This window comes from Acipenser ruthenus, chromosome 11, assembly GCF_902713425.1.
Source record: "Acipenser ruthenus chromosome 11, fAciRut3.2 maternal haplotype, whole genome shotgun sequence".
NCBI lineage: Eukaryota > Metazoa > Chordata > Actinopteri > Acipenseriformes > Acipenseridae > Acipenser > Acipenser ruthenus.
In genome coordinates, this window is record NC_081199.1 from 36,244,561 (window position 1) to 36,272,329 (window position 27,769).

The following is a 27,769-nucleotide window of genomic DNA, read 5'->3' on the forward strand; positions in this document are numbered from 1 at the left end:
AATGGGGAGGTGTCTAGTTTGGATGCTGTACTGTAATGAACTAGAGTGCAAGTGAATTGAAGTCTGTTTCGCTGGATCATGCCCATTTTCTTCTGAACCTAGTGCAATTGGTTCCACATTGCAGTTTTGTAAGCACATTTGGGTTCATGATGACAGTGATATTAGGAGCAGGGCTACATATTTATTTTGTGAAGAAGCAGCAACATTTCATTTACTGTGATGTCTTTCAAATATCTGCAACAACCCTGCCTGGAAAACAGTGCTGATATAACTGGCATCCAGCATAGAATGATTGAAAAAAAAGAAAAAAAAAAAACAATGCAGAAATGAACACAGTGTACAGTAACACAGCAACACGTTTTTATGCTTTAAAAAGAATTGGATGGGGTTGGTCAGGCTGCAGAAACAGATCTTGAACACAATGCAAAATATTTACTGTATTATAAAGAGATAAGTGTAATTATATAAGTGTAAAAGGAGACCAAAATAGTCTTTACATCAGGTTGAAGTGATAATTAAGCAATTAGCATTTTACCATGTATAGTGCATATAATTTTTGTTTTTTTTAGTAATTACAAAATAACTGCAGTGCGTAATTGGAAATAGACTCAAGAGCCCTAAAAACAATTATATTAGAAACATTGATAAATCGTACTCTTCTGAGACCAATCATGTGGACACACTAAGTACACTTAAGGGGCATATTGTTCTAGGGAAGTAATAAAAAAAGAAAGAAAAAAGAACTAGGCTTTTATACGAAGTGAGATTCATTATGGAAACACTTAAGTGACTCTTGATAAATTAATTCAAAATGTTGTAAATTAATCCTGATGTATTAGATAAAAGCAATGAGATAATTCTGCATTTACCAACTGGTTCTTTCTGATTCTGGTGAAGGATCTTACTGTTACTTCCATCCATGTTAGCCATGTTAATTGTGTTCCCATCAGTCCAGTAAAGCTTCCTGAAACAAACGAGCAAAATAAAGGCATACATAATTGAGGCGTAACGGAAATATAGAGGTAGTATGGGTCAGATCTGCTAGTATTGTACCATAAGGATAATGGACATGCATTTCACAATGTCACAATGACAATGTCAAAACAATAGGAGAAAAACCTACTTAGGAGGAAACTTCTGGGGGTTCTAAGTTGTGTTAAAGTACTGCAATGTCTATCATATATTCTAAAGCAGCTAGGTAATGTTGGTTGGAAAATAGCAATCTGCTGTAGTTTCAGCAATTGACACCGAGAAGCACGGATTCAAGCAGTAAGAAGAATGTGACTACTGGTTGCTGATTCAAATAAATTATAACCACAGTTTTCATAATATATGAAGAATGTCTCCTGTTGCAGTCCCAGACCACATGTTGTTTCTTAAATGCATAACTAGACAGACAGCTGGGACATTAAAAGTCACGTGAATCCTTTTAAACAAATAGTAAGATAAGTTAATGTACATTTTAGCTGACTTTTAGATTCATATTCACAGGTGACAGCATGTAAAAACCTTTTCAGAAACAAGAAAGGAGGAGACAATGTATTATTTTATTTATTATCTGCTGTTTTTTTTGCCACAGAGCCATCATGGTGTGTAGCTATTTTGAGTGTCACCATGTGTTAGTTATCTGATATCTTTCCAACATAAGAAAAAATAATACCACCCAATTTACACCAAAACCAAAATGAGAAACCATACACCCCTGTCAAAAATAAATTACTCTTTAACAAATAGTCTAGAAATCTGATATAAAGACTAAATACCAATACCACATGTCTATACTTATTTATACTGTTTTGATGCACATGATTGGGATTTAGCTCACCCCTTTGAAGGATGTACCACAAGACACTTTGGTTTATCAATTCCATGAATGACAGTTGTCCTTAAGGAGCCATCTAATCGGGCAATGTTTATTTGAGTTTCATCATACTCCGAGCTTAACCAGTACATATTCCTGGATATCCAATCTAAAGCCAGCCCACGGACATTAAGTATATCTGCAATGAAAAAAAGGGAAAATATAACTTTAAAAATTAGTAGCAATTTGGATTTTAATGGCTGTGGAATTCTTAGCAACCAGTTGAATGACTGAGCTGTCAATTGTTCCTTTTTACTCATTATTTAACATCTTGTCTACATTAGTTCTGGACACAAATAAAATATTAACACATTTAAAAATACCACGATAAAGCAACATCATCTCTGCAAATAGTTTATGCTGATACTGGGAACACTGAATATTTTCTACAAGACAGCAAAAAATATATTAAAAAAAATAAGACGGCTGCTTATTTGTGATAATGGGGTTAGCTTCCTCTGGAATGCAAATGATGTAAGGAGTCAATTTAAGACTATTAATCTGTGCAATTACTGTTGACCCAAAAGCATCCATAGACAGACACAAGCTGCAGGGGGTGCTCAGAAATACTGCAATTCCCAGGTTCTCACTGCAGGAAGCACAAGACAAATGGGTTTTAAAGCATTAGATTAGGGATTACATTTCTAAAAAAAAAAACTAAAAAAAACACATGCCTGCTGTTTTCTTATTACCTCCAGAGATTATTGTCTCCAGCCCAGTGCCATTTACAAAGGCTCGTTTAATTGTTTGGGTTTTTACATCAGTCCAATAAATTCTCTCCTCCAATGCTTCATAATCCACAACTGTCACATCATCAATGTCAGGTACAGTGAAGGCTGTTATGATGTTCAAATAGGGATTGTCTATATCTACGCCGCGGATTTCTGAGTGTCTAGCATAGAGAAGAAATGTCTTCACTTCTGTCAGACAAAGAAGGAAAATGTTATGAATAATAACTATATTTATAGCAGCCTGGAAGTGCAGTGATAGAGGTACATTTTGTGCTTATTATGTTGTATCATTTCATTAATTATGTTATACAGACATGATCAATGATCAGTGGACAACCTGATAAACAGCAGCAGTTAGTGCAATTTCAATATTACAACTAGACTATATAAAGCATACAAAACGTAAATCATAAACTGTAATAAAAAAGACACTTATTCAGCAAACATGCCTGCAAGCCAACACCACACAAGTATAAACAGCTTTAAATATAGCCTGATGTTGCTTAATGTCAGCATAACAGGCCACCATGTAAATGCAGCAAAAGTACAGTCAATGTTTTAAAATCGCATTTGTGGTTATTTATTTAACTTTTCAAAGAGACTGTTTTTATAAATAAGGTTACCACCTGTTATGGGTTTCTTCAAATACTTTCATCTTTTTAATAAAACTGCCCCCCCCCCCCCCAAATAAAACAGTCCATAAATAACTTACAAGGCATTTGATGGCATTTGAAAGGCAGAATCGCAAAAATACAAAAGTTATAATTCCCTCTACCTAGAACTGCCAAAGTCGTCACTTTGACTGCCTTTTACAATACATGTTTTTATTTTGAAAATAACCTACGATATTCTATTTTATTTTTATATACAAGCCTGTTGTTATCTCTACTGGACCTGGCAGCCATTAATTCCTTTGTTTTGTACAAGGAATGCACTGTGGAAAATATCAGTAGGAGAGATTTCATCTTGAAGCTAGCCACAGCGCTTCAGCAGAAACACTTCAATCAGAAAGCTGCAAAGCAGCAGGCTGCAGCAGCTCAACCTGGATTCTGTGCTGTACCATGTGACACACACACACACGCACAAAATATGTTACTTTATTAAAAACGACTCGTTTTTACAGTTTTGTATGTACATATACCTGTTTACACACTAGTTTCTTTTGAAATATTCATTTTATCATAGTTTTTCATTTTTTGAAGTAGTGCTTTATATGTGGGAAGTTAGAAAATAAACCCTTTTTATGTTTAATTGTTCATTTTAATATGGCATTTTGGCTGTGCAGATGTTTGACATGATGTGCTTGAATAAAACTTTTGAGTTGTATCCGATAGTTTTTCAAAAGTTCTTAACAAATTGATGCAATTGTAAGTGTCGCAGTTGTCGGCAGCTTTAGTACATCTCCTTATAATATCTGAGAACCCTCATTTCCACTATCTCCACTCCATTTTTGCGTATGTATGCAGGAACGTCCATAATTACATATTCATCTAAGGCTGAACCGCAAAGAAAAACTGCTGCCGCAAAGCATTCCCTATAAAGTCATTAACAGCATTGCACTTGTTTAGTGCATTTCACCCTAGACTTCCGACTTGTTTGCAGCTGGTTTCCGACTATTGCGACAGTCAAAATACTAGTACATCTACCCCTCTGTATCTGTTTTTAAATTTTCAACAAAGAGTTTGACACAAGAAGAAGACCTTGCCTTCATCCCAAATACCTGCATGATGATGTTTTTGCCTTTCGGTAAATGTATCATAAAAAAGGCACTGAATGTTGGATTTGTGGTTTGAATTACATTAGTTACAGTGTACTGTACAGTACATCTTTCACCATAATTTCTCTTTAAACCTTCAATTACCAAAAATATGAGCACATTTTACCAAGGTATCACTAAAACTAATACAAATCTAAAACTGTAAATTAATTTAGCATTGTTATATTTTCTGGTATAACATAATAATCTCTAAAAATGTGTGATTTATTGATTTATTAATAATTAACCATAGCTACTGTATTGCCAGAGGTGACAGTTATAAAGTATCTTCGCTTAATTGTGTGTGTATGTGTATATATATATATATATATATATATATATATATCAAAAGATTTTACCATAAAACAAAAATAATGCAACATTCCTTGTACAGCAATAAGCAATACTTTTTTTTTCTTACAGTTGTCTTAATTGGCAAAGCCAACAGCATTTTCTTTTCTGCTTATTCCTCAAATGAGACAACTACCCAACTGTATTATAAGAACAATTTATGTCAAACCAGTATATTCTCTCCTGTTCCTTTCTGCAGTACTGCACTACTTGGCCTCCAGTTCAATCTATAGTTACCTGTCTCACTTCCAGCTGCTAAAGAGAAAAAACCAGTAAGAGGATAGTGCAGTAGTGTTAATTTTGTAAAATGATAACCCCCTCCACTGTCGCGCAAGATGTTTTATATTTTCAGTCCCCCCTTCCTCGATACACACTCTGCGGCTGTGCAGCAAGCTGCCCTATGCTGATAAAAAAAGGTGTGTTCTTCAGACACAAGACTTAACAAAAGGAAAGAAAATTATATTTGCTGTATTCTCAAATTGGAGAATTAAAATAAAAAAAAAATCCCTATATATTCAGAGCTGAGTTTGATTTCACTTCCTTTGAAATTCAAGATACTTACCAAAGCAGGTTTTGTTGTTAGAAGAGAGTTTCATAAGATGAGGGCACGCACATGCAGCGGTTCTGTTGTAATTGATCAGACACAAATGTGAGCAGAGGCCTCTACCGTTATTCGCTGCACATGGATTTGAGGCTAAATGAAAACAAGAAAGAGTGTTCACAGATGAGGATTACAAAGGCACTCCACAGGTCACAGAGCAAAGGAAGAAAAACATTAAATTAAAATTTGAGTTCAGTGCATCTAACATGATAATCTAAAATGTAGACTGAAAATATTCAAAATACACAAAAGTAACATTCAGTTTAGATACACAGCTGAGGTAGCAGGGTGATTCAAGATCCCTACATATATGATCCCATTTCCTTTTTAATGGACATATTACTGTAAATGCTCTACTACTTTAATGTGTGCAACTATAAAATTGACTGACCCACCTAGACTCTTTCCTTAGAAGAATTGCCCAGATCCATGAGCAAATTGCTCAGCCACCTTTCTGGCAAGGATTTAAAGAACATAAACAAACAAAGTAAAAATGAAGAAAATGCGATATTTAATCTGTGAATGTAGTTGTTCACAGCAAGCCAGTTTTTGTGCTCAAAACCACAAAAGTTATAAAAGTGTATTCTTTTCCACCATTAAGTGCTGAGTTGCTGCTTCTGAATGGTGTTTGCTCCGGTTTCCAACCTTAGTTAGTCAGATTAGGATCTGAGTCCAGACTTCAGATTCAGCAAATCCACGGATTTCAAATGTGCATTTTAGGGATAGGTTGAGGATCTGTCTATTTGGAGAAGCAGAAAGCCAATTTCACACTGCTGAGCCAGTGACCACAGCTGACCCAGCAGTGTATAATGATAGAAACTGACTACAGTAAAACTCAGTTACTCTAGGAGAGGCCCTTGTGTTTGACAGTGTATACAGATATAGATGGTATATGTACTAGTTAGCTATGGGATGATACATTTGCCTCCCCCAGTGTGAGGCAAGCCCTAAGAACATAAAAAGAACATAAGAAAGTTTACAAACGAGAGGAGGCCATTCAGCCCATCTTGTTCATTTGGTTGTTAGTAGCTTATTGATCCCAGAATCTCATCAAGCAGCTTCTTGAAGGATCCCAGGGTGTCAGATTCAACAACATTACTGGGAAGTTGGTTCCAGACCCTCAATTCTCTGTGTAAAAAAGTGCCTCCTGTTTTCTGTTCTGAATGCCCCTTTATCTAATCTCCATTTGTGACCCCTGGTCCTTGTTTCTTTTTTCAGGTCAAAGAAGTCCCCTGGGTCGACATTGTCTATACCTTTTAGGATTTTGAATGTTTGAATCAGATCGCCGCGTAGTCTTCTTTGTTCAAGACTGAATAGATTCAATTCTTTTAGCCTGTCTGCACACGACATGCCTTTTAAACCCGGGATAATTCTGGTTGCTCTTCTTTGCACTCTTTCTAGAGCAGCAATATCCTTTTTGTAACGAGGTGACCAGAACTGAACACAATATTCTAGGTGAGGTCTTACTAATGCATTGTAAAGTTTTAACATTACTTCCCTTGATTTAAATTCAACACTTCTCACAATATATCCGAGCATCTTGTTGGCCTTTTTTATAGCTTCCCCACATTGTCTAGATGAAGACATTTCTGAGTCAGCATAAACTCCTAGGTCTTTTTCATAGTTCCCTTCTTCAATTTCAGTATCCTGTTTCTCATGAGAGCCTCTACAACTCATTGCATATAATTGTTTCTAATTTCTGAGTTTAAATTTTAAAGAATGCTCAAAATACAGTAAAACACATCTCCTCTTTTGGAGTGACACAGGAGAGGATGAATCAGAATAACTCCAACAGTAATAAGATTGCTCAGTCCCTACAGATAATATGTATTCCATGCTTTGATTTAATTGATATAAACAGTGTAATTGTATTTTTGTTTGATTTATTATATATTCAGATTTGCTGTTTCTGCCTTAATAAAGATAGCATCCAGCCCCACCCCCCTGCAGCATCTGTATAGTATTAGTGGTAATACAAGTAAAATCACATTTCGTCATTATAGTTATATAGCCTCAGGGATAGTATATTTTGCTTTTCCTGGAAAATAGTCAAGTGGGTGATACAGTGATCCAATTCACTAGCCTTTAAAGACTTTCCAGGATAAGGGTTAAAATAGTTGTTACTAGGAGAAAGTGATAGCAGTCTTTTGGTCTATACAATAGGTTTTTTGCAAATTTGGTTTCAGTAAACTCTCAAATACAGCAGGACTTCTCAAGAGAGGCTCTCGCATATAATTCAATTAAAAGAAACGTTTCTATGTAAGAATTTCCTTAAAAAGCTAACATAATGTTTTAGGAAACCTTGGATTCTTACAGAGGATAAAGCCCAAGGTACCCCTGTCATATTTCAGCTTTTAAAGAATATGTCTGGCATTGCAATAGCCAACATCAATCACAGTAAATGAGAATCTGAGGCTTGTCAGTGGTAAGAGCATTTACAAACCATTACTGCTTCAGTTTAATTATTTTACTGAAGGGTCAAAAACACCAGAAGAAAAAGCAAATCCACTTCATTAGCCAATTCCACTATATGGGGTATATTTGCAAAGCGTTTACGCCAGTCTTTTGCAAAACTATATAAATCAAACAGCAATGTTTGTTTCTCAGTTTTGTAACATATTTTAAAAAACGGGAGTTGATTAAAGACTGATAGTACTGTATGTTTAGTCAAAGAATCTGTTATTTTTAATGATTTATTAATATGGTGTAGGCAAACAGAAAAAACATGCCCATTAAAAAAATGCCTGGGCATTTCACAGACTGCTGACAGATAACAAAATGGTGAAATTAACTGCTACCTACTAGCTTTTTTCATTGGTATCGTGTACTTAACAATGCAAATAGAGGGAAGGATACGATTTTAATGTGTGGACTGTCTTTGTGGTTGCTATACGGTCTATTTGTTGTATTATGTGCTAAATCAGATGTCATGCAAACCCAAGATGCCAGCCCTCAGCATGCCCCTACAATCACTCCTTATTTTACTTTTAGAAACCTTAGTATCTCTTCTCTGAATGCAATTTGTTTCCATAGACATTCTCCACTTCATATACTTAGTTATATACATATTTAATCACCTGATTGAAATTCTACTATTATAGAAACTTAACCTCCGAGTAGTGTCACTTGCAACCCTTTTTTTTTTTTTTTTTTTTAAAGACTCGGAATACTTATGTCACACCTTGTTACAGCATTTTTGAGGCAGTGTATAGCTCTTATTTTGTTTTAAAATTGTAGAGATATCCCGTTTATTTAGGCACATCTTATCTCAGTGTTATTTACAATGCAAACTTGACAGTTTGTTGAAAAAAAGAGAAGGGATTCTGGAGAGCATTATCTAGGTCAAGTATAGAATAGGAATTGAGCCTGCAATTATTTCCCTGTTCCTCATTGACAATTCTTAGCAAACACTCTACCGCTCATCTCTGCATCTCATTCTTATATCCCCATAGTGTCTGTTCTTTTGGACTCTTAGAGCTGAGGCTGCCAAGCTATATTTAAGCTAGTGAGAACTGTTCTTGAGGTCAGAGCAAAGGTGGGTTTCATTTTCAGGTAAGATATCCAATAATGCTATATATTCCTCACTCATTCATTACAACATTAGTAACCAGACTATGAAACAATTTCTGCCCAAAGTCAATCTTGTAAGAAAATGAGCAAGAAAAAGGGGGCCAGAATATGTGACCAGTTACATCAGATATTTACAAATGTATCAAAACACTATGGATTTCTGGGGTCTTTAAATTAGATTTACTGTCTGCAGTTCAAATGGATTTGAGAAATGTAATATTTTGCTGTGTAAATACAGAATACAAAACATAAAACTCTAGGTTTGGTCCATATTTAAGAGTTATTTAAAGCCTTGGTTATCACTCCTTTTAAAGGAAAGGCCATGCTGAGACACATACATGTATCTCAGTAAGATAATATAGTAGGTATGTTACCAAGAGAAAAAAAAAATCCTTCATTAAATGTGCAGACACCTTTATCCAAGGCGACTTACAGAAACTAGGGTGTGTGAACAATGCATCAGCTGCAGAGTCACTTACAATTACGTCTCACCCGAAAGACAGAGCACAAGGAGGTTAAGTGACTTGCTCAGGGTCACACAATGAGTCAGTGGCTGAGGTGGGATTTGAACCGGGAACCTCCTGGTTACAAGTCTGTTTCTTTAACCACTGGACCACACAGCCTCTTATAATCTCAGGCAATATGTGTAACTATGCCAATCTGTAGCAAATGCCTCATAACGTGGGACAATAAGCGTTCCACCTGCTGTCTCTTATTTTTAGCAGAAGTAAGCCTGGCCAGGCAACACTATTTTTTTACGAAAAAGGTATGCAGAAAGAAAAAATTAGCCCTTTGTTTGGTTTTCTGTTAGGAGTGTATCCCTTTAAAAAGATGTCCTGGGTCATGATTGTAAAGTTTGTAATCCATTGTATTTCAGTCAGTACAGTTTATGGAAAGATACAAAAAAGCTACAAATAACAACCACAAAACTACAATGCAGCTGTGTTATTACTGTGTACACCTTGCACTGCTGTTGGATCTTCATTTCGTGATCAGAAAGAATATTATTTCTGAACAATCATCCTTCTCGATTTGAATGCCGGATGCATTGTTGTTAATTTAAATCTGTATAGTTGGTTCTTTTAAATATTGGATACATTTTGTTGAATAAAGTAACAAATTATTCTAAAAAATTTTTTTAACCTCCAGTATATTTTAGTAGTTGTATTTATGACTGTTCCAACATTGACCACCTAGAACCGGCCAGAGTCTGTGACCTACAAGATTTATTAAGGTATTATACATATTCATCTTTATCAAATGATCAATAACGTCACAACATAAATATATAAAACATGTCTAAAGACATGGAACAGAAGGATGTATGCAGTGAACTAATGAGATAAAGTCTTTTTTGGCCATACAGCAGTTCATATTCAACAGACGAGAGCAAATGTCTTACATGCCAAACAACTTTCAAAAGAATGTCTTACAAGCTCTTGTGAAAGGCACAGCGTGCTGAAGCAGGGTTTAAACATAGGCTCCATTTTGTTTTGACTTTTGCTTTATGTAGTTTGTCTTCTATAGAGAAGCACTGTGTCATTTAGCTAACAAAGTGTACTACCAACCTTTATTTCTAAAAAAGCAGTTCAGAAACCTCTCAGATGTTCTTGCCTTAAGTTCATCTGTGAATAAGGTAAATGTTACCTTAAAAGGTACTTTAATATTACTATATGGTATTGCTAAACTCATCTGTACTAAAGATATTGTAATTCAATCTTCCCTGTTCTAATAGACATTGTCCATTAAGGGCTTTTAGTATAATGTAATGCTTTACATTAAGCCCCTTGACAAAGTTATCAGTATAATTAAACTTTGTAAGTTGCCAAAATAAAGTCATTAAGGTCTACAGCATTGTAGTATTATGTAAATAGAGATATTAGGTTTAACAGCTGGTAGCTTAAAGCTCTGAGGAATACCTACTTGGATCATAATCAATAGGTGTTATGACTTTATTTATTTTTGCCATTCTGACATAATTTATGCATAACTCATGCCAGAAAAGCTACATTAAATGCAGTGTGGCAATAAAGATTAACCAAAAGAAATACGTCATTTCAAGAAACAGCATCACTGAAAAGCAACTTTTTTCTGTTAAAAGAGAGACCAAAACCCATATGTCTGTTTAAAGTATCTATTGTATGTGACAAATAATGTTACAGTCACAAGATAATAATATTATACAATAATAATATTGTATAAGCCAGCTGGGGTTTCTTATTGGACCATTTTATGGAACTGGTGAATCCTTTCTGATAGCATTTACCACCTATTTTTAGGAATAACCAGGGATAGATTGTTGATGCAATCCAGGGGGGGTTCCTAAAAAAATCAATCTGTGGTTTATCCAACTGCATATAAGTTGGTTAAATCACCCCTCCTAATTTCATGCCTGTACATATAATTACATTCAAGGTAAACAGTATAGTTTTACCGTTAAACACAAAATGTTACCATGTAGCTTTAGATTGGGCAATAGTTTACAACCTGTTACTTTGCTGCCAGCATGATTTTAGCACCAGGCCCCTATGGACAGATACATATATCCTTGCTGAATTTGTCTATTTCTTTTAGTTTACATACTGGTACATCTTCATATTTTCATGATTAAAGACACCCTTTAGTTCAATCAAAAGAATGTTCTTGAAACAGGACAGAAATGACAAAGGCTTACCCTAGTATAAGCTTCAGCAAAAGCATGGTAACTAGTTAGTTTCAGTCATGGTGGGTAAGACAGCAGACCTGACAGACTGTAATAGAGGAATAACAGTAGGCACTTGGTTGGTAGTTGATTCACTTCCCACAATTCTGTAGACTACTGAAGCTTTGCTTGCAACAGTCTCAACATGATGTGTCTGTAGTGTTTTCTAAACAACCGACTATGTCCACCTCCTAACTCCCCATGGTGGCACTACATCCTTCTATTATTAAATTATTATTGTCATATTTTTTTATCAATAAGCAGTTGTCATTCTATTCTAACAGTTTTGGGCTGGCAACAGTTTAAGTAGGAAGTGGTCATGGATGTCTTTTTGTTCTTTTATGCACTATAACGCAGAATTAGTTCTATAACGCAGAATTAGTTCATTTTAATTATGAACACCACGTTGCTCCTGTTTTTCACAAAAAGCAAGTTCTTGATTTCAAATTCCCCAAACTGAACTGCCAATTTGTCTCAATGAAGGCGTTAGCTTCTAAAGGGTGAAAGCAGTTCAGCCCCCATGCCAGTCCAACCCTTGGCCTCTCTATCTGGCATTAACTTCAAAGTGTGCCTCTGGAGACCTAGTGCTAGTAGAATGTATATTAAAAATGATATGATCATCTACTAGAACTATTTTTGTAACTACCAATCAGGTATAAGGTATCTAACAAAGACATTTATTATATACATTAGATCGGATCGGTAGTTACAAAAATAGTGCGCCACAGCTCCGGGCTGCTGTTAGGCCATTGACCCACAGACGTGTGCAGCACTGACGCTTACCGTTATACCATGGAGGAGAGTGTCTGCTCCAAAGGAAATAAGATTACTACTACAGAGCCGGTGTCGCCGGACGGATCCCGGGACTCCGGGAGCACCAGAAAATAGGTCAGTTTAGGGGATTTTAATCCAGTATAGTGAGGGTGTGTGTAGTAGGTTTTTTATATAAATCACTTGAAACAGCTATAGTATAGGGGTTAAAAAAACACTAATACTGTATTCGCTGTAAATCTGTTAGGAAGTGAGAAATAAGCTGTAACAGGGCGAGGTCTGTTCTGACTGTCTGGCGCATGCATGGTTCTGCAGAAAGAGGGCAGCAGCCCCGTAAGATCTGCCTGTCAGTCATGGCAATGACACAGAGAGGTGGGCAGAGGGTGTGTGGTCTCTCCCTCTCTCTGAGTGGTTGGGAGGTGGGCCTTGGTGGATTGCTGGGCCTATAAAATAACGTTCTGTTGTTCCCTCAGATCTGCCCCTATAGGATGAAAAACGAGCCAGCGGATGCTCTGTTCCCAGACCGAGAACGGGCGGAGAACAACAACAAAAGGACAAACAAAGAGAAGAAAATAAATATTTTGATAGCGGGGAAAACCGTGGGAAGACCCCAAAAGTATATATAAAACAGTCTGAGGGAACAGGGGAGTGTAGGACGGAGACCCGGGCCGTGCGGGTAGTGATGGTCAGGGAAACGCTGCAGAGTGCAGCACATTTATTTTGTAGTTTTGATTAATAGTGTTTTATTTTCTCTTTTTCTTTGTTCCTTCTGGTTTTATTATTATTTTGTGCATCTGCCTGTGCATCAAAGGTGAACTGTCAGTCACTTCTACCATTGCTGGTAACAACAGTGCAAAAGTGCCACCTTGTGCTAACAATACATCGTGCACCCGAGTGGTGTTTAAAACTCCAACTTTCTGTCTCCTGTGTCAGTGAATTCCTCACCCTTCCATATATGCATTATAGTTTACCCAATGGCAACAGCACTCAAACACAACAATTCTGTTGCTCTATGGAGCCACTGCAAAGTTAATTACCTTGAGGCTGTCTGCTGGGATGGTAGATCTGTAAATCAAAAGGCTGGGCACTGGTTTTCTGTATCACTGTCACATTACGTCCAGTCCACTTGTTAGCTTTTGCCAGGGTGTTTGTCCTCCAATCTGTCCAGTACACATTGCCTCCAAAGAGGGAAACAGCAAAAGGGTGTGAAAGGTACTCATGACCTCGCAGAATCTCGATTCTACCCGTGCCATCGTACAAGGCTGAATAAATGGCATCAGACCTACAGGAAGATAAACCTCAATATCAGACAGCATTTACAACAGCATGCTTTGCTGTAGGGCACTGGTGTCACTGTTGTGTAGCAATGATAAATGCTACACTAAACATATACTGCACTAATGTATTACTTTGTCAGTTACCGTTGCCAGGCACCAAAATATGTTACAAATAAAAATAATTACACATACTTTCTTTTTTTTAATTCTTTTTAATACTTTCTTTTTTTTTTAAAAAAAGAAAAAAAAGCTTACCAGAGAACTTGCATCCATAAAATGTATTTCTGGATTTCATTATGATATGTTACATCAGTTGAATAGTTCTGAACACAGTAGGTGCAAAAATCTCTTAGCTTCACAAATGGATGTGTGCTATCTTTTATAGAAGGCTTATTTAGGTTCATTATCCCATTGTTTACAATATCTTTTTACATTATATTTTGAGCCAGCTCTATGACTGCAAAATTATATCTGTTCTCTCCATCAACAGCACTGACAGCTGCTGAAATCTATTGCCTGCAAATATAATATATTTAAGCTAATTAATGTTTCATACTGACTTGGCATATCATTTTGTTACATTGAACATACATGCATTTATCTATCTATCTATCTATCTATCTATCTATCTATCTATCTATCTACCTATCGATCTGGAGCATATCTAGCTCAGTTCCTATTTCTGTGTCATATAAACTTACATAAAGGATGTTTTGACGTATTGGAACTTCTGTCAGTTTTTGTTGTGAGCATGTCCACATTCTTGGCCTAATCACATATCTTTTTGAATGTCTGGTTGTCTATGGAATTATTTGTCTAATGCCACCTGCACCCATCTCATTTTATTCCTGTAGTTACTAGTTATTGTTTTTATCACGTTTGCATAACATACCTGGCATCTGTCCATACAATTCTGCTTTCCAGGTGGTCTACAGTAAGTCCGTTAGGCCATGCCCCAATTTCCATGTCTTTAAAAATAACGTGCCGTCCTGCACCACTCATAGAGGCAGCCTCAATGCGAGGAAATATTGCATCCCAGTCTGTCCAGAAGAGAATTCTAAGAAAAAATGCATCTAACATTGAAAAATGTCCTAGCAAAGGGCAAAATTGGTTTCAAAAGGACTAAGTAAAGCATTAGTTACATATGTTCCCTTGAGAAAAAAAGGCTGTTAGTTTAGACTTGACTGTAGAAAGCGTTCAATAACTCCTAGTTATCGACTGCATTTTGCTGTCGTTCACTCTTATGAATAGAAGGTTGACGCTCAGGACCGATGAAAACTTTATGCTAATGAGGTAATCGTTAACCTTTCTCTCAATTCATTAAAAACATGCCTTCATAGACGATAATCGTTGGGGCTTAACAATTCTCTTATGAATAGCAACTGCCATTAAATAGGTGGCTATGGATGAAATTTGATCATGTTTTCCCATTTCGACAGGCGTTAATCCTTTATGAATAGACCCCTAAATGTCTGGTGCAATGGTGTACCTGCTATACAATTGCCATGGCGACAGTTACTACAGGTGTCCTAAGCCAAAGATGAGGGTTTAAAAAAGTGAGGTTTACATACTGAGGAAGTTAGTCTCATTTACACATAATATCCCTGGCTTGTGAACTTTCACCCTATTCTTGGTCCCTGAACAAAACTGCACACTGTTAATATAATTGTGTTTTTGTCTGAGTAAAATGATTATTCTTCAATTTGTCCCTGGAATTTGATGCATCTTAATCAAGTCAAAATGGCAACAACCTACTCCCTCCAAGTGAACCACGCTTGGAACGTGTATTTCCAAAATCTAGAAAAGTATACAGTATGATGATGCCATAAGGACATCACAATTCTAGAAAAAAAACTTTCTGGGTGCCAAAAGTTGCTCATTCTCATTTGGTTTCTAAGTCAAAACCTAAATGTCTGTTTAACAGTACATTGTATAACATAGTAAAAACTGAAGTCTTTTCACTATCTTTAATATAACAAAATAAAACTCCTGAAGAAAAATACACTTTAAAACAATACACTCTAGTCATTCAAATACCCATGCATTAATAACTCCAATATCATGTCTTAGTATTTTCTGTGAGGTTGGGTGTATATAACAGCCTGCTTGCACCTAACATCCACTACTATTGAACTCTCATTCTTTTCATACTAAATTAATCTATGTTTTGAATCCACAGACTTTCCCTTTAATAATCAAGTTTACTCTTTCCAGCACTTTCTTAAATCTCAAGAACTGTGGTTTTATCTCTGATGGATTGAGGCCAAAATAACTAAGTGAAATTGGGCAAACTATCTGTGCATTGATAGACTGAGTATAATATCTAAGTGATGCAGAGTTAAATTAAAAAAAAGGTTTTAAAACAAACCCATGTTGAGGATCCAATGCTATGGCTCTTGGGTGCTCCATGGCACCCGCAATTAATGTTGTTCTCATTGTTCCATCCAATTTAGCTACTTCAATTTGGTCCAAATTGCTATCAATCCAGTAGAAATTTCCTGCTATCCAGTCCACCGCTAAACCCTCAGGAGTTGCCAAGCCATGTTGCACCACAACTTCTATTCCAGTAACACCTGCAAAAACATAAGTAAATATATAAAATGGGGAAAACATAAAAACACACATTTCAAATCAACAAACTTTTTTCAACTTTTTTAAAAAATCTGAATGCCAAACATTTTCAACTGATCCTCAAGGCATCCCCTCACCCCCAACTATTTTATTGACAATCCCAAACATTTTGCAAAAAAAAAAAAAGTAAAGTAAATAAAAACTACAAAGAGGAGGCATTGCTTCCCTCAGCATGCTATTAAACATTAAAGGCCTCAGACTTTACAGAATCACTCCATTTGCAATTATCCATGGTGGCTGAAGGCTTTCAGCAAAATCTAAAATATTAACAAAAGAAAAGTCAGGGAGCTATAAAAGGAATCTATCCCATATTTACTAGGGAACAGAAGATAGGCGCTGTCATAAGCCATCATGACATTCTATGCAACCTAATATGAAAACTGAAAAAATGTGGCATCTCCAGCCTAACCCTGTAAACTATCTGAGGGAGATAATACGATGCATTAGTTACTGTAGAATTAGGTAGCACTCTCACTTGTATATATATATAACTATGTTATAACACACAGTTATTACTCAAACATGTAATACAACCCTATAAAGCTTTATACATACATATTTTGTAAAACTATAACACTAAAAAATATATACAGCCTTTCACAATTCCATTGGTATTTTTTTTTGTTTCTTTTTTCAAATCTACAAAGATCTCATTGTGTAAACCAGCTCTGTGCCTGACCAATGCCTGTAACAGCTTTACATCTCTAGATTATCAGAATGTTACATAAACTACTTTATAAGATGTTTGGAAGCCCCTTGTGGGCATGCAGCACAGACAAATGATTCTGAGATTGAAATCATTGATATGTGCAAGTGCAATGGAACTTGTAGGGCACAATTCCTGATTTTTATTTATATATTTTTTTTATTTTAACATTAGGATATACGGACAAGAGTTCCATTCTACTATTCTGTTGTTTTATTGTGAATAAAAACAAAGCAACCCCCCCAAGTAAAATCAGGTAGATTTTATTTTACTTTCTATTTTCTACCTTCCTATAACAGTAATGACTGCCAAGCATTTTTCAGGTATATTGTATGAGCTGTGAAGTTGCTTTTGTTTCACTGTCAAAAAATAATCAAAATACATACCCCCAGCATCTGCAAGCTTGCCTCTGTAAATTTTGTCTTCAACAACATCAGTCCAGTAAAGTAAGCTCTGGTTAAAATGGAAGTCAAGAGCTATCGTGTTTCTTAAACCTGGAACTAACAAGCTGTAGTCTCGTTTGTGAAGATCTATCCTTCTGATCTCATGCCGGATGGAAAAAATGATGAAAGCCTCAAAAGGATCTGGGAGGGGTGACAGAAATCATTTACAAGGGATATTTCAATTAAAACATGTTATTTTATTAGTTTCTCTAACATGCAGGGGTAAAAATAATTCACTGCAACCTAATCAACTTTATTTTCTTAGTTACTAAAACCCTGGAGAAAAGGCCCATATATATTACCATCTTAACTACTGATATTCCAATACAATAAGACAATTTCCATTATTCTAACTCCATCAAAATAGAATTCAAATACATTAGTATATTCCAATATTATAGGTATTTTTCAATCTAGACTAAATGTGTGTTTAAGTGTTTTAAAAGACTTACACCAGTGCTAAGCGGAAAATAAATTAAGCAAAGACTCCATTACTTCGCTCCAGGATTCAGTCCGTATAGTACAAGTTTGGATTTCCTGTACCATAGCTGTTATGGCCTGATCTTGACAGAATCCAATTAGACAGCATTTTAGCTGCTATAATGTTAAACAGCTGAGCTTTTGTCTAAATTGGATTACTACATTTTTTATTTTATTTTTTTCCCTCATGAAGAGGATTTACCAGTCACAGTGGCAATTTATGTACATACCGGTATTAGACCCAGATGCAAAACTACCAACAACTGTATAATTTAAATTCCACTGAATATTTAACTCCGAAATGATGCAACAGCCATATTGTTAATTTGTTTGGCTAGTAATGTATGGCCCCCACGGTAAATACAGCATGATACTACATGAAGTCATAGAATAGAGACTGAACCTGTTTTAACATAACTTCATGAATTTTCAATAGTACATCACATTTCAAAGTAAGTGCCTGTTGGTGTTAAGATTTAATGTGAATCAATATTAAATGTAAGTGATGTTAGTTCATAGGTAATTGCATTTTAACTGTAAACACCTGCTATAAATGTTTACCAGTTTAATTCTTTTCTGGACAGTCACCGGAATTCTGTCTATAAAAAGCATCTCACAATTCCTCACCAGTTAAAAAAGAATAAACTATACACAACCTTGGTCATGATAATACTATTAATAAAGGATATTAATATAATAATAAAAAAACAACAACAACAACACAGAAACATCAGTATGCACTGCACTTTTTTCTTTCGTGTTTTTATTACCAACTTGCTTTTAGACCCATATATATTATATAGTTTTGTAATTATTTTAAGGCTGTGCATTTCACATATAAACATGTGCTTCCTCTATCTGTGTGTCCTCTACTGACAAATAGTGCTACAGACCTGTGTGTTTTCCCTGCTGTGCTGTGAAAATAGCTGAAGTAGACATCAGTACTTTAATTATCACCTTTGTTGTCACTGTTTATAAATTTGCTTACTAGACTCCCTCACTAGTCCCTTTGAAAACTTCTGTACTCAAGGCAGAGAAAGTAACCAATTCTTACCTGCGTTCTATAAGCAATTACAAAAAAGAAAATGTAAGCAGGGCTACACATTGTAAAATTTACCAGTACTGTGGCAGTTCTCTCCGTCTGGACTAAGTCTCCACCCATCATAGCAAGAACACTTGACAGTGGCTTTGTACTGCTCACACACTTGACTGCACTTGAGGTGTCTGGAACAGTAATCCACCGTTTCACAGGTTTTGTTGTCTGAGTTCAGATGAAGTCCCACAGGGCATGAACAAACAATTCCTCTCCCAGGAGCCATGGCACACTGATGACTGCAACCTCCATTATTTAGAGAACATTCATCTGGGGATGGAAAGAAGAGTAAAAAGACACACTGAGACCCTTAAATAACTTTATACAAAATAACCTTTCATTGAAGAAAACTGATAACCTGTGCTGTTCAACAAAAGATAGAAGATTTGATAAAGTTTCTTTATTTTTTCAGGACCCATAGACACAAAAATGTATTTTTAGGTTGCAGAATACACTTATGTCAGCAATTTCCTGTTAGAAATTCAAGCACGGGCCGGCATTGCTTTAAAGATGGCCAATGCAGGTTTTGTAGCTTATCGGAAGCTTGTTTTGGTTCACAGATACTAGTTATGCTTATTTAAAAAAATAAACCCCACTTTATTTTGGAATCCTAGGGTCAGTGGGTATTTACTACAGTGACATTTACTGTAGGAGGAAACCGGCTCTGCGGCTTCATAAAACAGCTGTAAAAACAGCAAGCACCTTTAAATTCATGTTCTGTTGCTGGTATTCATCATGCTAACAAATAATGTACAGTGGGGTGCAACTAGAATGTCTCACAGGAAACATTGCAATTATAACATATGCAAAAACTGGAAAACATATAAGAAAATATGTCATCCCTCTATACTCAATTTGACATTTTGAGGATTTGCAGGTATTTATGTCAGCACATTGAGGTATTTCTCTTTTACACAGTACACCCTGAGGCTCACTTAAATGTTTCTTATGCTATTTTTCACAATGTCCAACAGTCCTAATGTGTTAAAAGTTATTACTGTTGCACAGTTTATATGCATATTGTATGATAACAATGGGTTACACTTACAATCTATATATTATTATTTGTTTATTTAGCAGACGCCTTTATCCAAGGCGACTTACAGAGACTAGGGTGTGTGAATTGCATCAGCTGCAGAGTCACTTACAATTACGTCTCACCCGAAAGACGGAGCACAAGGAGGTTAAGTGACTTGCTCAGTGTCACACAATGAGTCAGTAGCTAAGGTGGGATTTGAACCGGGGACCTCCTGGTTACAAGCCCTTTTCTTTAACCACTGGACCACACAGACCACACGGTGCCGATTGTGTGTTGAATTTTATTTCATCCCAAAAGCGATAGCATGACCAGGAAATGAAGTGAGGAAAAACGTAAGGTTCTTATGTAAACTATCCTCACCAATAGTCATACAATTACATCTTTAATCTTTAATTCCAAATCTTCACATGTGCTCTCAAGCACATTTATTTTTTTTTCAATCCCTTGCATCATCATAAACAGTGCTGGCACTAAAGTCTGCTTGCGTTTCCTCCTTTAATCACATTGACACAGGAGATCCTTCCATTTTGAGATTCAGAAACCTTGCCATTCACATTTACATTCAGATACCACACAAGTATAAAAGGTCACTTAGCCCTTGTTCTAGCATTCAATTATTAAAATATTCTTAAAAAAACAAACAGAGATTAGCAGGAAGGAATACGAAGATATCAAATGTACATACAATATTTCATAATTTTATGAGCAGAATATAGTTCCCCTCATTTTTCAATCTTACACTTGAGAGCAGACTTGGTGTGCTGCCTTGAATTAATCAATGCTATGAGGTCCCTCAGCCAGTGGTCTAATTGGCTGTAAACTGACTTAGGGGAAGCAGAGTGTTTCCATTGATAATGTACACAATTTTATCTTACCAGGGGTGTGTGGTCCCTAGTGCGGTTCTGCAAATGCTCTCTGAAATTAACTTTAATGTTTGCCTACCCATATTTATAGATTATGCTCACTGAAATCCACCATGAGACTTTTTATATGTCTTATTGAAGTCTATCATATCGCTACAATACGGGGAGCCCTTTGTCTACCCATGCCCCCATTATGAAAACAAGTCTGTTAAAACCTTTTTATAACATTGACATAACAAAAGTTATAAACAACTTTGCTCACAAGGACAAAATATTAATCAAGGTGAAATGTACAGTTAAATCCCACAATAGTAAGTCCTTATGCTGAGATATATTGGCTTCTCACTGCATGCAAAAGCTTAGTGCAGCTAAGTTAATTTCCTTACAGGCAAGATAAAAATGGAAAAATAATTACACCTTTTAACACCCACTGGATATAATTTAGCAAGGATCTGATAAGGGACACAGGCTAATAAAAAGTATTTACACGCAAGAAAACATTATCTAGGCCTGTTTTGACTGGCGTTATCTGCCCAGAGATTTAAATGATGTCCCAGACATGCTCATTCCTTTGCCCAGACATGCTCATTCCTTGGATATACGGTTGAAACAAAGATAGCAAAAGGTGTTCATTTATATCAATGTGTGATAGACTCTGTGTATCTCCTAAGACCACATTTCCCTTTTTTTCCCCCTTTTTTTTTTTTTTTTAAATTTAGTCGTTGCCAATCAGTTTTTATTATTTTCTCCCCAATTTGAAATGCCCAATTATTTTTTAGGCTCAGCTCACCGCTACCAACCCTGCGCTGACTCGGGAGGGGCGAAGATGAACACACGCTGTCCTCCGAAGCGTGTGCCGTCAGCCGCCCGCTTCTTTACACTCTGCAAACTCTCCGTGCAGCCACCTCAGAGCTACAGCGTAGGAGGACAACGCAGCACTGGGCAGCTTACAGGCAAGCCCGCAGGCGCCCGGCCAGACTACAGGGGTCGCTGGTGCGTGGTGAGCCGAGGACACCCTGGCCGACCTAACCCTCCCTCCCCCCGGACGACACTTGGACGACACTCGGCCCCCTCGGAGCTCCCGTCCACGGTCGGCTGTGGAATAGCCTGGACTCGAACCTGCGACGTCCAGGCTATAGAGCGCATCCTGCACTCTAGCGAGTGCTTTTACTGGATGCGCCACTCGGGAGCCCCCACATTTCCCTTTTAAACATTCCGATTTGTTGGGGTTACGTCACAATTCTGGATGCCACAGTATTTGGATGTTTTGCTAAATTTCAATGACAAAGACATTTTTTCTCCCTACGGTATTAATGATATATACATATTTTTGTAACATTTGTAATTCTTTCTTAAAGGTAAATCATTGACAGAATGAGATTTCTGGCTAGGTTTTAGAGTGAGTGAGAATCTGTACCACACTAAAAGTATGAGTTACAGAAGCCAGGTGAAGAGCTCCAGTTGGGGGCTGGTAGTTAATCTTCTGAGCAGCTGAAAATAATCAGTACCCATGAGAGACAGAAAGTCAGCACTTTACCACAGTCCCCCTGGGAACAGTCATAAAATATGTAAAACACTGGCCATGAATGAAGTGCCTAAAACAAAAAAAAGTTATGTATTGGTTTTGTTGCATTTTTTTTGGTTTGTTTGTTTTGCTAAAATAAAACAAGCTTTATAAAACAGAACACACACCCAAATTTAGTTTGCCTCAGCATGATGACAATTCATCACAACCCTCCAAACATGTGCACACAAGTATTTTAAGCTATAATTAGCAATTGATTTAGCAAATGTCTTTAAGATAAAAGCCACACATTTATGATTGCTTTAAACAGTACTCATTATCACAAAATTGAATTCATTATCCTAAACAGTGACGCATGTTTTATATAAAAAGATTATAACTCGATGGTCATTAATTGGTGAATGAGATTAGTTCTAGTTCAGGTCAAAGAAGAAAATGAGCTTAGACTGCAATGAATACCACACAACCAAGACTGACCGAGTTAGTGGGCCACTTAAATGATGTAAACATAGAGTACATGAGCTGCAATGTAGAATATGGTTCCTTCAGGTCAGGAATTGAAACAAGGAACTAAATTCATAAATCAGTCTCAATACAGTACATTAACTTGGTAAAGAATATATCAAAATGTCATTGATATGTCTAATTGAGTATTTTTATTTTACTCATTTAATTTAAAATTAAGCCATAAGCATAATATTCATGACAGACACTTGATTAAAATTCATGGACTCATTTCTATTTTATTTGCCTTCATACTTGAGAAGATTAAAGAGATATCAGGGATTTATCAGCAAGGCTACTTTACTCTTGATTTAGGGACAAGATAAAATACTAAATAAGAAAGCGGAGATGGTCAAGATATTGAAATTCCAAATTATTTGGGCTTTCATACTTATGTAGTCTTCTGGTGATGTCTGGTCTATCAAGTAAGGACAATTGGTTTATTTTCCATTATCTGCCGAGTGGTTTTGTACTTCATGCAAATGTAGGTGTGTACATACACAGCAGATATGTAAATACACAAACACAGATTTGGGAAATGCAATATTTGAAACAAAATAATGGATTTGAAACATGAGTTACCACACAATGGTCCTTCATCCGACCCATCTGGACAGTCAATCGTCCCACTGCAGATTTTCTCTGGCTGTAGGCATATGGTGGTGTCATTAGCACAGGGGTATTTTGGTGGCTTACAGGCTACATTCTCACAGCTTTCTTCATCTGAGAGGTCTTCACAGTCATTGTCTCCATCACAAACCCAATTCTTACTGATGCACTTCCCTTTTAAAAAAATTTAAAAAAAAAGGGTACAACATTACGGTTTACAATGAATAGAAACACCAAACTGGAAAGTGAACATAACTATACACTATACAGTATAAAACACAACAGGACTGGTTAAAGTCAAATCAGCCCAAAACTAGGTCAGCCTAAGCACTGGCTAAGTGAAATTGGAACCAAGTCCACTTGGACAACGGTGAAATCAGAGGTAGGTCTGGTTGGCACATTGACAAATAGTAATCACAATCAGAATTATAATCATAATTTCACTTATTTCACTTACCTTTACTAAGACAGCAAACATTATTCTACATGTGTGAGATTTAATTTAAATCCTCCCCAACTGAGAATGTCCAATTACTCTCCCTCACTGCAGCAATTCCCCAAAATAGCTCAGGAGAACTAAAGGTCAGTAGACATCCTCCAATGCCACAACCTAGCCATGTGCCTTATATCCAGGAACATGAGAGGAAATGTCGGCTAGCTACCGTCATCTGGGGGACAAAAGAAAGTCCTTCAGGTGTCCGCTTCAGTTCACCGGGTGCCTGGTCAGGAGGCTCCACTGTATCATGAGGAGGAGAAGCAGTCCCTGATGATATTGACTCCCTAACTCAACACTCCCTGTGAAATCCAGAGAAGACCAGCAACTTCCATTCATGATGCTCTTCTAATCGTTTGGCTGACCTTGTACCTAATGCAGCCTTTAGCAGGTGAGCTACTTGAGGACCCAGTTGCACTCTTATCAGGGTCTAAATAAGATCTTACTTGAATTACACGAGGTTCCTACAGCAGCAGGAGTGTGATATATATAAAAAAAAAAAATGCAGAAAATAAACTAGTCATATACTGTAATACACGTTTATTGTCTACCTAAAATTACTGAACAAATGTATTAATTTGTCACTTCTCATACATAGTAAGTTATTTACACTGCATAACTACAATATATGTACCCAAATATACAATACAATACTTCTTGCGTTGCATGCTCTTATCAGCATACAGACAGCAGAATTGACATGTGTTAATAATATTATTAATTACATTATAGAGATGAAAACAAATTCACTGAAGTAATAAAGAGTACTTACACTTTGACTGTTTTCCCAACAAAGCCAGTCTAGAAACCTATTAGAACAGGAGCTATTTATACGTGGAGGATAGATGGTTTTTTATCAACACCTAAATAACAAACAGGTGTACTAAACAAACTTTAAAAGATGCTGAGCTACTGTAAAAGCCGATTAAACCCATTCATTCAAAATGAAAATAAAACCTATACACCAACTGCCATAGTAAAGCTATTACTCAATGAACCAGTTAGCCATTAGAGACTATTAGCCCTATTTCCTGTGAAATACCCAAATAGAACATTTTCATCTAAATTAAGTGAGAGTGTAGGTAATGTGTCCACAGATGACGTTCAAGTAATCCCAATTAGATGACTAATTCTTAACTAGTATGCTTTTTTTAATTTTTTTTTAAATTTAGTAGTCGCCAATTGTTTTTTTTATTATTTTCTCCCAATTGCGCTGCACTGCACTGACGAAGGCTTGATAGCCGCAACGCGTCTGCTATTTTATCTTTTTTTCTTTTGTCGCCTGCCTAACCATGTTTAAAACTAAAATAAAAATATCCTTTTTATGGAGTGATGACTTATTCAATTTTCATTTGATCCCAATTTATAATAGCCAATTATTTTTAGGATTTTTTCAACGCTACCACCCTAGCGCTGACTCGGGATCGGCGAAGTCAAACATACGCTCTCCTCTGAAGCATGTGCCATCAGCCGACCGCTTCTTTTCACATAAAAAACCTCAGAGCTACAGCATTGTAGGACAACGCAGCTCTGGGCATCAATTGGCTGACCTAAGCCCCCCCCCCAGCGCCGCTCGACCAATTGTGCACTGCTCCCTGTGAGCTCCTGTCCATGGTCAGCAGTGGAATAGCCTGGACTCGAACTGGCAACATCCAGGCTATAGGGTGCATCCTACACTCCACGCGGAGTGCCTTTACCGGATGCGCCACTCAGGAGCTTTGTATGTTTTTATGTGGTTGTTCATATGGTTTTCTAAGGTCAATGCCAAACTTTTCTCAAAACGAATGCAGTGTATTTATTAAGCTGTTTGTTTGTTTTTGCAAAATGTCCTATTCTAAAATCAGAATCGTTTCAGGCAACAGAATAGTCCTAAGTATGTATAACCTTTTTCTATCTAAATTCCAATATGCCCAACAGCATGCAATTTAAAAAAAAAAATGTCAGTATGTTTTTGACAGTGTTCTAGTGCTTCTTAACCCTTTGCAGTCCATTTATTAAGTGCGTGTCAGGTGCGTCAGGTCCAATTTATTTTCACATGTGCAGTTAATTTTAGACGTGCTGTTTAAAAGCTTTTTTTTTCCCACAGTCAAACGGGTTTAAAAGGCCCTGCATATCAACAAAGCACTCACTAGGCATCTCCAGCCCCACCCCACCCTTTCGTTCACTATAGCTTTCACATATGCTAAGAAATAAATAATAATAATAATAATAATAATAATAATAATAATAATAATCGTACATACTGATCAGTCATCTCCTGATCACTCGTTTTATCACCAAACGCCTCAATAATGCGATCCAAGTCATTATTTTATTACTATAACATGTCTAAAAAGCTCTGCAAATGTCCGTGATATTCTCTGAGCGCTGATGCAGTCACAGCCAGCTTGTTTCCTTATGGCCGCCGTTATCTGATGCCAGGGGCAAGTATGACTATTCATGAGATAAGCCCTTTTTTTTCGGCTTGGCTCGGCTCCTGTCGGCCATTGAATGGTTTTCTCTGCTTTTTCTGGTGAAAAAACGACTAGGAGCCCGTTTTTTGCGTCTTTTTGATGATGTCGAACAGGGTCCGACATTGGTCTGGATAGGAATAATTGCAATGTCGGACCAGGTCCGACATAGGGCCACAAAGGGTTAAATTAACCAAAAGTTTTGTTTTGTTTTTGAACTTCTAGAAGTAATTGCTCTGATAACTTGTAAACAGCTCTGTAAATTGGCCTTATCCCAAGGTAAATTGTTGCTATTAGCAAAGCAGTTCCAAGGATCAACTCTAATCTGTTTTATTGATGGAGCAGGCCATAGCATAAATCTGCTAACTTGATTTTCTATGGGCTCTAATGAAAAGGAGACGTATGCTGCCCGACTATTTTCTAGCATGCTCTGAAATACTAATGCTATTAATAAACAAGTAATACCATACTGAAGTAAGTAACACATCCCTAGCTCTGTATAGTGTTTGCATATACAATGGACTGGCTCTAAATCAAGAGAAAGTGTGCTCTTAGGGATATTTGGAAGCTTGTGGGTCTGCTGTCAGGTGCAAGCTGTTGGAAAGCCACTTCCAACAGGTTGAAAGTGAAGGCATTCGGAAGAATAGGCACGAAGTCAATAAAACAAATAATGCAGCATTTTAATGGGTACACCCTGTAAAATGCTCTGTGTGGCTATACACAAAACTGCTATCATCATGTCTTAACCTACTTTGTTTTGAAAATTCTCCTTTGTAACCCCTTTAATTAAATACACCAACACTTTGAAAGCTGTTGTAAATTTGACTTAGAATCACTTCTGCTTAAATGATTTCAAACAATAGTTTAAAAAAATGCCAATTTGAAACTCAATTAGGATTTTGTTTAATAATCTTGGTTTCATACAAAGTCAAATAAATCAGCATTTTGGTAATAACATAATACATTAAAAAGTGTCAAAAAAATACCAATATGAGATTGAATCCTTAGTCATTTTATGTACTGCCTATCGATTAACTGGGCTCCAAGAAAATTATTTAATTATTATGTCAAGCTCATGAGAATTTATTTTATGATCTTGACATAACAATGTTCTTATTTTTCCCCCCTGTCCTAATGAACCAAATGAAATCTTAATGCAATAATATATTGTTCAAGCTACATATCATGTATTTGCTACATGAAATCCACAAAAAAACCTATAACAGAATAATATCAATAAAGTGCATAGTACACTTGCATAGACATTCTGCATGCTCAGTAATTCAAATTTATAGAGTGCACCAGTTGCATAAA

General features: G+C 36.5%; 1 protein-coding gene across 6 annotated transcripts in view; it reads right to left on the reverse strand.

The window, feature by feature from the left end:
* The window catches only part of LOC117426678 (low-density lipoprotein receptor-related protein 1B-like), a 361,324-nt gene that overhangs the window by 142,661 nt on the left and 190,894 nt on the right, over positions 1-27,769 (reverse strand). For all 6 annotated transcript variants that reach the window (XM_059033835.1, XM_059033832.1, XM_059033834.1 and 3 more), the window contains exons 22-31: positions 23,486-23,686; positions 18,997-19,242; positions 17,343-17,540; positions 15,988-16,192; positions 14,512-14,676; positions 13,380-13,624; positions 5,262-5,393; positions 2,554-2,781; positions 1,826-2,000; positions 870-964 (exon numbers count right to left, since the gene is read on the reverse strand). In XM_059033835.1, the coding sequence (XP_058889818.1) occupies positions 870-964; positions 1,826-2,000; positions 2,554-2,781; positions 5,262-5,393; positions 13,380-13,624; positions 14,512-14,676; positions 15,988-16,192; positions 17,343-17,540; positions 18,997-19,242; positions 23,486-23,686 (1,890 nt within the window). The remainder of the gene's footprint in view (positions 1-869; positions 965-1,825; positions 2,001-2,553; positions 2,782-5,261; positions 5,394-13,379; positions 13,625-14,511; positions 14,677-15,987; positions 16,193-17,342; positions 17,541-18,996; positions 19,243-23,485; positions 23,687-27,769) is intronic.